The sequence below is a fragment of the Petaurus breviceps genome, unplaced genomic scaffold (assembly GCF_028583685.1).
Source record: "Petaurus breviceps papuanus isolate PSGF00001 unplaced genomic scaffold, PetGlider_PUasm1.0 90825, whole genome shotgun sequence".
Taxonomy (NCBI): Eukaryota; Metazoa; Chordata; class Mammalia; order Diprotodontia; family Petauridae; genus Petaurus; species Petaurus breviceps.
This window is the reverse complement of record NW_027187353.1, coordinates 837,115-848,540: the sequence shown is the minus strand read 5'-3', so window position 1 is coordinate 848,540 and position 11,426 is coordinate 837,115. Positions and strand designations below refer to the sequence as shown.

The 11,426-nt window shown below is 38.0% G+C and overlaps 1 protein-coding gene across 7 annotated transcripts in view; it reads right to left on the bottom strand.

Annotated features, from left to right (window-relative positions):
• The window catches only part of ASCC1 (activating signal cointegrator 1 complex subunit 1), a 154,547-nt gene that overhangs the window by 140,838 nt on the left and 2,283 nt on the right, over positions 1-11,426 (bottom strand). For 4 of the 7 annotated variants that reach the window (XR_011165065.1, XM_069071080.1, XM_069071083.1 and 1 more), the window contains exon 3: positions 10,316-10,409. The exons of the other annotated variants lie outside the window; for them this stretch is intronic. Coding sequence is in view for 3 of the 4 variants with exons in the window: in XM_069071080.1 (XP_068927181.1) it covers positions 10,316-10,409 (94 nt within the window). In the remaining variant the exon portion in view is untranslated. The remainder of the gene's footprint in view (positions 1-10,315; positions 10,410-11,426) is intronic. 7 annotated transcript variants of the gene reach the window in all.

Sequence of the window (11,426 nt, the reverse complement as noted above, 5' to 3'; positions counted from 1 at the left end):
ATAGATAGATAGATAGATAGATAGATAGATAGATAGATAGATAGATAAAATATATTATATATGTCCTGTTGTATTAAGTCAATGGACTAGCTTTCAAACCACATGTATATACTTCTAATTACAAATTATATAGAAAAAAATAGTTACTAACCCAGGTGTTATTTCTTTTTTTTTTCTTTTTGGAGGGGGGAAGGCAGGGCAATTGGGGTTAAGTGACTTGCCCAAGGTCACATGGCAAGTTTTGTGTTAAGTGTCCGAGGCCACATTTGAACTCAGGTCCTCCTCACTCCAGGGCCGGTGCTCTATTCACTACGCCACCTAGCCACCCCCAGGTGTTATTTCAAAACCAGATACCCATGTGAAGGTCAGATCATTAACTGGTTAGAGTACAAGGTAAAAAATCACTATTGAATTAAAAGAAAGCTGCATTCAGTTATGATAGCTTTATTTAAATAAGCTGTTGAGACAAAAAGATGGAAATCAAAAACTGGAAACAGAAAAAAGTAAAGAAATTCATTCTAATCATCATGATCAGAAATTTAACTGATGGAAAAAAAAAAAACCCAGCACAGAATAGTGAGTAAAGAACCCTGAGTCAAGAAACAGTGAGTTCAAGTCCTGCATCTAACACATTGGTCTTGTAACCCTGTGCCAGTCATTTAATCTCTCAATGCCCCAAGGGAGTTTTCCTCACCAGAAGTTCACACCAATGATTTTACAGGTCTAAACACATAATTTATACAAAAAGTTCTCCATACTGAGGAAGCCAAGAGTCCTGAAACCACCTTAGGCAGTAAATTCAACTTCCTTGCCAAATGGAATGCAAACTAGTTTAAAAGATAAGCTCCTGTGCAAAATATTATGGAGAAGGGTGATGGATAACAGAGTATGGTGGGGAAAGCTCTGGATTTAAAATTATGGAATCTGTGCTTGAATCCTAGCTCTGCTACTGACCAGATGAGACCTGAGGGAAATCACTTAGTGTCTCTGAGTCTCAAATTTCCTAAATTGTCAAATAAGGAAGTTGGACTAAATGAGCTCTAGAGTCCCCTCCAGCTCTGAATCTATGATACTAAGAGAATTATTTCACAAAGCAGTGGAGTGGAAAACCAGCCAGCAGAAAGTGTGGCACTGAAATCCAAATAGCAAAATTATCCTAAAAGCATTTACAGAGGAAAATAGAAAGGGAATAAGATATAAACACAAAATAGAACACATCTGCCAGCAATTCTATAGTACCATCAAATCCATGAGCATTTTAAAGCACCTACTATGTGCCAGTCTCTGTGCTAAGCACTGAGTATCCCAAAAAAGACCAAAAAGAAAAAAGGTCATTAAAAATAGAACTGCTGCATTCAGATTCTAATACTCCAGTCCCCAAGTAAAAGTTACATTTTAAGAAGATGAAGTAAGGAAGGATGGTATAAAGCCAAGCACGAGCAACTTTCCAGAGAACTGCTGTTGTGAACAGCTTCAAGTTTCTGATTACATAGTATAGTGAACTCTCTATTTATTCAGCATTGAATCAAAGCAAAACATTCATAGAAATCAAAGTACAGCGATCACAATGTTATAACATAACAAGTTATCAAAAAGTGGTCACATACTTTTCACCAAAGGGGCCACATAGTTTTAAACAAAGTACAATCATTTAGTAAGTCCTTAATTCAATCATCCTTAAGAAGCAAGCCTCCTTCAAAGGTCAAAGTTGTCCACCCCCAAGTCACAGTAAATCATAATCTTCTCAGCATCTGGTAAGAGGACTTTTCCTCTTGACTTGAGGTTGGCTCTAAACTTCCATGGTTCTTCTTCCATGGTCCCAGCTCCTGCCCGAATCTGGATTTAAAGGCAGGCAGCTCTAAGCTAGATCTGACAGAAGAAATCTGTGCAGGAAGCAATGTAATCTTAAAAACTTAGTCTTCGAAATTTCACAAAACAGAGAATTCCAAAGACTGGAAAAGATTAGAGAGAGTATTACTCCTACAAAAGACCTTTCCCAAGCTCCCTAGTAATCAATAATCTCCCCAAAAAAATACTTTGTATTTATTTTGTATATACTAATGTGTGTAAATGGTGTTTTCCCTCAATAGAATGTAAACACACTGAGATGAGGAGCTGTTTCCTTTTTGTCTTTGAATCCTCAACACTTAGCACAGTGCCTGACAAATAGCAGACCCTAAAATACTAAAAAGGCAAATGAAAAACATCAGCAGCTACTGACCCATAAGCCTAATTTCTTATCTCAATAAAATGTTTATGGAAATGGGCTATTCATGTATCACGGTAATGATAAAAAAATACAAAAAGAGAACTAGCAAACTTTCAGATGATTTTCCACAGAAGATCACATATTTAGAGTTATACAACTGAGAGAAAATGCAATACCCTACTGGGTTTGCTAGCTTGTGATTACAAAAAGTATTTGACTAGACAAAGCAAAAAATTATCTTAAAAGTTTTTCTCCAACAAGCTGTCTCCTATATATATATATATATTAAGATCATGCACTAATAGCTCTAGCAGCTGAGAAAACCCTATCAATTTGGGACAAAGCTCCCCTCTCTGGAAGCAGAGTTCTACTATGGCAAAAAGCTCAAAAGTCAAGTGAGTGGCAACATGAGCAAGCAAAGGAAGCAAAGCAAACAGAACAATCCGACATTAGACTCCTGTTTTGGGGACAAAAAGGATCAAAGCAAGGAACAGGAGGAAGCCAGCAAAGTCAGAACTCCTGCACCAAAAGCTTCCAAGAAAAATACAAGTTGGTTATAGGCCATACAGAACATTAAGAAGGATTTTGAAAACCAAATAAGAGAAGTGGAAGAAAAATTGAGAAGAGAAATGAGAATGATGCAAGAAAATTACGAAATGAGGGTCAACAGCCGGACTGAGGAAAATCACACCTTAAAAAATAGACTAACTCAAATGGCAAAAGAGGCCCAAAAAGGCAATGAAGAGAAGAATGCCTTAAAAAGCCAAATTTGCCAGATGGAAAAAAGAATCTCAAAAGCGCACTGAAGAGAATAATTCCTTCAGAATCAGATTGGAGCAAATGTTAGCTAGTGACTTTATGAGAAATCAAGACACGATTAAACAGATCCAAACAAATTTTAAAAATATAAGGCAATGTGAAATATCTCATGGGAAAAACCACTGACCTGGAAAATAGATCTAGGAGAGATAATTTTAAAATTATTGGGACTACTTGAAAGCCATAATAAAAAAAAAAAAACTAGAAATCATCCTTCAAGAAATTCTTAAAGAAAATTGCCCTGATGTTTTAGAACCAGAGGGCAAAATAGATGTTGAAATAATGCACTGATTACCTCTTGAAAAAGATCACACAAAGAAAACTCCTAGGAATATTATAGCCAGGTTCCAGAATTCCCAGATCAAGGAGAAAATATTACAAGCAGCCAGGAAGAAACAATTTGAATATTGTGGAAACACTATCAGGATAACACAGGATCTGGCAGCTTCTACACTGAGGGATTGAAGGGCTTGGAATATGATATTCCAGAGGTCAAAGGAGCTGGGATTAAAACCAAGAGTCACCTACCCAGCAAAACTGAGTATCATGTTTCAGGGGAAAATATGGTCATTCAAAGGAATAGAGGACGTTCAAGCATTTTTGATGAAAAAACCAGAGTTGAATAGAAAATTTGACATTCGGATACAAGAAGCAAGAGAAGCATGAGAAGGTAAACAGGGAAAAGAAATCATAAGGAACTTATCAAAGTTGAACTATTTAGATTCCTACATGGAAAAATGATAATTGTAAGTTATGAAACTTTTCTCAGTATGGGAATAGTTAAAGGGAATATAAATGTGTGTGTACATATATATGTATACATGTATGTAAGTATACATACATATATATGTCTATATAGGAGGGTATATGGGCACATGAATACATATGTGAGTGTGTGTATATATGTATACAGGTATACATAGACAGAGGGCACAAGATCAATTGAATAGGAAGAGATGATATTTAAAAGGTGAAATCTGAGAAGTGACAGAGGAATATAATGAGAGGAGATGGGGAGAGACAGAATAGAGTAAATTATCTCATATAGAAAAAGCAAGGGGAAACTGTTACAATGGAGGGGAAGAACAGGAAGGCAAAAGGGAATGAGTCAACCTTATTCTCATTGAATTTGGCTTAGGGAGGGAATGACACACACTAAATAGGGTAATTCACCCTACAGGAGAGTAGTGGGGAAGGGGATAAAAGGGGGGATGATGGAGGGCAAGGCAAGTTGGGGAGGAGGGAAGTTAGAAGCACACACTTTTGGGGCGGCTAGGTGGTGCAGTGAGTAGAGCACTGGCCCTGGAGTCAAGAGGACTTGAGTTCAAATCCGGCCTCAGACACTTAACACACACCAAAAAAAACTAGCCATGTGACTTTGGGCAAGTCATTTAACCCCAATTGCCCTCCAAAAAAAAAGGCAAAAAAAGGCACATACTTTTGAAAATGGACAGGGTCAAAGCAGAGAATAGAACAAGTGGAGGGTAGGATAGGATGGAGGGAAATATAGTCAGTCTTTCACAATATATCCACTAAGGAAATGTTTTGCATAGCTACACACATACAACCTATATTTAATTGCTTATCTTTCCAGTAAGGGTGGGTGACGAGGGAGGAAGGGAAAGAATCTGAAATTCAAAGTTTTAAAATCAAATGTTTAAAAAAAAAAATATATATATATATATATATATTTTACGTGCAATTGGGAAATAAGATATACAGGCACTGGGGTATAGAGATCCATCTTGCCCTACCTACTGCAAAGTCAGAGGGGGGATGGGGAAGGATATAAGAGAGAGCAGATTGGGGTAGGGGGTATATAATGGGATCGCTGTTTTGGGGTGGTCGGTAGGGGAAAGAAGAGGAGAAAATTTGTAACTCAAAATCTTGTGGAAATTAATGATGTAAACTAAAAATAAGCAAAATTTAATTAAAAAAATAAATAAATAAATAAAATTCAGAATAAAAAAAAAAAAGAATGCTAGACTTGGAGTCAAGAAGATCTGAATTCAAATCCTGCCTCCAATTAGCTAAGTGACCCTAGGCAAGTCACTCAACTTCCCTCAGCTTGTTTCTGTATCTACAAAATGGGGATAATAACAGCACCTCCCTCACAGAGCTATAAGAGTCAAATGAGATAGCATGTATAAAGCACTTTACAAAACTTAAAGTACTATATAATTGCTAAATATTATTATTATTGCTAGAGAAAATAATTAACAGATGGTCAAAACAAGAGTTACGATAGCATACTTGAAATATTAAAAGATCTGCAGGGACTTCTGGCCAAGAGAGAAGCTTTACAGCAAACTGCCCAGCTCATACGTACTTACTCCTGAAAAACCCCGAAATTCATGTTAGACTGAATAATGATTAAAAAAGCCAAAGAGAGGAGCACGGAGCCAAGAAGGTGAAGTAGAGAAGCACTCAGCTGAGATCTCTCAACATTCCCCTCCAAACAACTTTAAAATAATGGCTCAAATAGAATTCTGGAGTGGCAGAGTCAACAAAAGGCCAGAGTGACACACTCTTCCAGCCCAAGATAACATGGGTCAGAAAGAGGGATCTGTAATACAAATGATGAGGCTGACCTAGAGTCCAGGTGGATGAAATACCACTGGTGGGACTAAGAGGTGGTGATAGAAGCAAAAATAGCTTCAGGAGCACTCAAGTCAGAGATGGAAAGGGGATCTGGCAACTGGTCAGAAAGAGACTACAGGATACCCCTGTACTAGCTGTTTGTACCCCTGCGCTACCATATGCTGTTTGGCAACTCTACTGCCTATACAGGAGCACTTTATATCAAGAGGGAATGGAAGCCCTGAAGGGCAGTATAACTTCCAGTCTCAAGGGAAGCAGGGCCGGGCCCTTCCTGAGGAAGGACAAGAGTGCAGATCAAGGGAGTAGTAAGCATTGGAAACTTCAAAACCCTAGAATTAGCTCTGAAAACATCAGTGGGGAAAAAAGCATGAAGGGTAAGACAGAACCCCCTCCCCCCACCCCCAACAGAGTCCAACATTAAAATAAAGTTCCAAGTAAAGAAACAGAGTAGAAAAATAAGCAAACAACAACAGCAAAAAGGAATATGACTATAAACAGCTAATATGATGACAGGCAAGATCAAGACACAAACTCAGAAGAAGACAATGAAGTCAAAGCACCTACAAAGTGATACCTCAAAGAAAAAAATGCGAACTGGACATAAGAACAACAAAAATTCCTGGAAGAGCTAAAAAATTATTTTCAAAATCAAATAAGCGTAGTAGAGGAAAACTTAAGGAAACAAAAGCAAAAGAAGAAAAATATGAAAAAATAATTAACAGCTTGGTAAAAGAGGCCAAAAAAAATATACTGAAGAAAATAACACCTTATAAACAAAAAAGAATTGTCCAAATGGTAAAGAGGTACAAAAGCTCACTTGAATAAAATAATTTCTTAAAAATTATAAATGGAAAAATGGAACTAATGATCCCATGAAACATCAAGAAACAATAAGACAAAGTCAAAAGAATGAAAAAATAAAAGAAAATGAGAAAAAATTCATTGGAAAAACTAATAACCTAGAAAATAAATGAAGGAGCGAAGATTTAAGAATTATCAAATTACCTGAAAGCCATGATGAAAGAAAAAGTCTAGACATATTTCAAGAAATTATCAAGAAAAACTGCCTGATATACTAGAACCTGAGGGTAAAATAGAAATTGAAAGAATCTATCAATCATCTGAAAGAGATCCCAAAATGAAAACTCCCAGGAATATTATAGTCAAATTTCAGAGCTCCCAGCTCAAAGAGAAAATACTTAAAGCAGCCAGAAAGAAACAATTCAAATACCATGGAGCCATGGTCAGAATCACACATGATTTAGCAGCTACAACCTTAAAGGATTGGAGTGGCTTGAAATATGATATTCTGAAAAAGAGACAGGATTACAGCCAAGAATAACATACCCAGCAAAAATGAGTATAATCCTTCAAGATAACAATGAATATTTCATGAAATAAAGGACTTTCAAGCATTCTTGATGAAAAGACCAAAACTGAATAAAAAAAAATTTGACTTTCAAATATAAGACTAAAGAGAAACACAAAGAAGGTAAACATGAAAGAGAAATCATAAGGGACTCAATAAAATTAAACTGTGTACCTTTCCATATGGGAAGATGATACATGTATCATCTAATAACTTTATCATTATTAGGGCACTTAGAAGGATGCTACATAGAGAATGAGAAAGTGAGTTGATTATGTTGGGATGATGTAAAAAAAAAATGGATAGGTGAGGATAGGGATGCCCGGGGAATGAATGGGAAAGGGAGAAGAATGGGAAAAATTATCTCACATAAAAGAAGCACACAAATACAGTGGTGGGGGAAATGATGAGGTAATGGGAGTCCCCCTGAAGGTGGGAAAAGTTTGAACCCTTCTGACATCTAAATTGGTTCAAAAAAGGGGGGAAAAAAGTACACACACACAGTCAATTGGTAACAGAAATCTATCCCACCCAACAGAAAAGGAGAGGATTGTGGTTTGTACTTCATTCTCAAAGAGGACCATGACATCAGAAAGGCGATGCTATGACTTGCAAGTGAATTTGTTCTAAGTGAGGAAGGACTGTGCAAAGTCACAACCTTACTTTCTCCTCTGGAGCTCTCTGTATACAGTGGCCAGATATAGATCAGGACAACTGGTACAGCCCAGGATGCGGTAGGGAGACATTGGCCTTTTTAAACTAAGGTCCTTCTGAGTTCTCACTTTGACTGAGGCAATCCCACTCAGTGATTAGCACTGTTTAAGAAGGGATCCAGGGGATGGCCCCTTTAATCCAAAATGAATAAATAAATAACCTAGGAGGGAAAGATCCTCAGAGTTTCTGGCCAAAGAAGAAACAATTTCTATTTATACTCACTCTGATCCATCAGGGCCCAAACAACAACCATTAAGTGGTGCTCGGGTAGGAACCTGTTGTTGGTCGATCAATGAGAGGCAGAGTGAATTTGGGTTTAAGGTATGTCTTTAAGAAAAAAATCTAGGCAATAAACCCCAAGATATATAGGTCTTTTTCAGTCTTCAAAATACCTTTGGGGAGGGCACCCTCAGGAAGTAAGGGCATGACGGAGAGGAGAGATGATGAGGAAGGGGAGGAAAAGAGGGGAGGGAAGGAGGGGAAGGGAAGAAGAGAAGAGGGAAGGAGAAGAGGGGAGGAGGGGAGCAGAAGGGAAGAGGAGGGGAGGAGAAGGGGAGGGAAGGACAGGATCAGTTCCCAACTGGAACTCATCAGTTGGGTCCCCAGTGGGGCAGCTCATACTATTCAAAGGTTGTGGTTTGTCCTTCATTTTCGAAGAGGACCATAACATCAGGAAGATAAAGCCATGACTTTCAAGTGAACTGGTTTTAAGTGAAGACTATGCAAAGTCACCAGCTTCACTTTCTCCTCCGGAGCCACCTGGGACCAGTGGCCAGATATGGAACCGGACAACATGAGATGGCCCCAGTAAGAGAGGAAGGGGATAAAGAAAAGGGAAGTTGATAAAAGGGAGAGCAGATAAAAGAAGGAAATGGTCAGAAACAAAACAGACTTTAGAGGAGGACAAGATAAAAAGAGAAAAGGATAAACAGAAGAAAGCAGGATAGAGGCAAAAGCACAGTAAGTAATCATAACCGAATGTGAATCAGATGAACTCATAAAACAAAAGCGAATAGCAGAATGCATTAGAAACCAGAATCCAAAAATATGTTGTTTACCAGAAATTCAATGAGAAACTACAGTAATCAACTTCTTCCACCCACAAATTGCACAAAAAGTGAGCCAGAAGCCCAAAGGCAATAGGAAAGCATGCCAAGTGAGTACAGCAGTACAATGCAAGCAATCAAATCAACAGATTCCCAGAGTAACCAGAGAAACCTTGCGTATGAGGCAGCAAGAGTCAAGGGCTCCCCTAAAAAAATCTCTAAGGAGGACGGAAAATCCTAGAGTAATCATAAAAGTACAGTGTGAGGGCTTTGGAAGCCCCAAGGAGCAATAGTGACCAATGCATCACAGCAATGCTCAGACCAGGACAGCCCAAGCACCCAAGGACTACAAGGTCCTTAGCACTCTGTCCTGAGACACCATACAAGGGCCCTGATCATCTAGCACTCCAAACCTCAAAGATCTAAGAGGGCCTAACTCTAGGAATGACAGTCTGGAAAAGAACCCAGGGGACCAATGGAAACAAGGAATTTTAACTACCTCACCCAAAAGTATATCACAGGCCTAATGGAAGGACCTGCAGACTAACAGGAAACATTATCAGAGTGGCTGAATGATACTGTTTGGTGATTCAAACCTAATTAAACCTAACTAAACTTAATATAATAATAATCATAGCTTTTATATATATATATATATATATATATATATAGTGCTTTAAATTTAAAAAGCACTTTATTTTATCTTACTTGATCTTCATAACAATGGCAAGGTGGAAACTATGGAAATTATTTTACTTTTACAGAGGAAGAAACAGAGGTTAAGTAATCTGTACAAAGTCACACAGTTACTGTCAGAGGCAGGACTCTCCTGAGTCTGAGTTTAAAACTCTTTCCTCAAGTGCCTCTCTAAAACCATACCTGCAACATACCACAGCTTCAAAAAGTTGATACCTCAAAATGTCCTCGGAGGCTAAGAGGACTGAAGGATTTGGAACCGGGTGGGACTCTAGAAGTCATTCATTCATTCAATATTTTTTCATTCAGTAAACAAATATTGAGCACCCACTATTTGTGGGATACAAAGACAAAAATGAAACGGTTCTTGCCCTCAAGAAGCAGACATTCTTTACGGAAAAATAACATGGAAACAAACAAATGTAGACAAAGCAATCTGAGGAAGGTGGAGGAAGAGAACATTAACAATGGAGGTTTGGGGGCAGGGGAAGGGTTTCATGTAATTAGAATTAGAAGATAGCACTTGAGTTGAAGCTTGAGGAAAGCCTGGAGTCCTAAGAGGTAAGGAAGGAATGCAACCTAGACATGAGAGAGTCTATGCAAAGATAAAGAGACTATAAATGGACCATGAGGAATGAAGAAGACAGTGCAAGAAGGAAAGTGATACATGATGAACTGAGAAAAGTGAGTTAGAGTCAGTCAGACTATAGAGGGTTTCAAATGTCCAACAGAAGAGACTGTGGATTATCCTCATGGCAACAGGGAACCACAGAAACAACATGGGCACACTAATGCAGTGCCCTTATTTTATAAATAAGGAAAGAGAAGAGAATTGCCCAAAATCATGTAGCTATTAAGTACCAGAACCAGGACTCAAATCCAGATTTTCAAATTCAAGGGTTCTTAAACTGGGGTTCACAAGAGTTCCAGAGATAGACTGCAGGAAATCGTGAACCTGGATAGGAAAAAAAATTACATCTTTATTTTCACTAATGTCTAACTGAAATTCAACAAATAAGTTGAAATCTTCAACTATTTATTTAAAATCATTATCCTGAGAAGGGGTCCACAGGCTTCACCAGACTACCAAAGTGGTCCATGATGCTCCCCAAAAGGTTAGACTTCCAGCAGAAGGGAGCAGAAGAGACACAGACCCAAGTCACTTTCTCCATAATAAGAACAGCAGCTAATATTTATGTAGCACTTTTTTAAAGTTTGCAAAGAACCTTATATACATTTTCTCTTGGGATCTTCACAAACACCCTAACAAGGCAAGTGCCACAGCTATTATTATTTCCATTTTAGAGGTAAGGAACTAAGGCTGAGAAAAGCTACTTGCCTGCATTAATTCACAAAGTGTTTGTGTCTGAGGAGGGATTTGAATCTACATCCTCTTGACTCCAAGTCCAGTACCTTATCCACTTAAAAATGTAACAACCCCTTCTTCTTCTCTCACTGGCTCCCTATTTTCTACTGAGTAAAGTTCAAATTCCTGTGCCTGGTATTTATGACCCTTCAGAATTTGGTAACACACTAGAATTACAGTCTTCTCATACTATTTTATTCTCCTACCATATGTTCTTAGTTACAGTAAAAAAGTAGACTTCAGGGCATCCCCCCCAGGTGACCCACATTTTCCTCTCTCCATGCTTTTGCTCATGTCAAATCCTATTCTTGGAATGTTCCAACACACCTGTTGAATATCTATCTATACTTTAAAGTTTAAAAAAAGGTCACCCCAGAATTAGTAATGGTCTTTCATTTCCTCTTCACAGAATGTTTTGACCTGATATATTTATATACTGTAAAATGAGAGGACTACAATCCTAATGCCACACCTGACTCCAAATCCTACAACAGTAGTCATCTTCAAGAGTATCCTAATTCTAAACTTTATCTAGGATGTTGTACTATTATGATTTGCATATACACACATCAACATATACATATATAATTCCTCATGTGGCTGTAC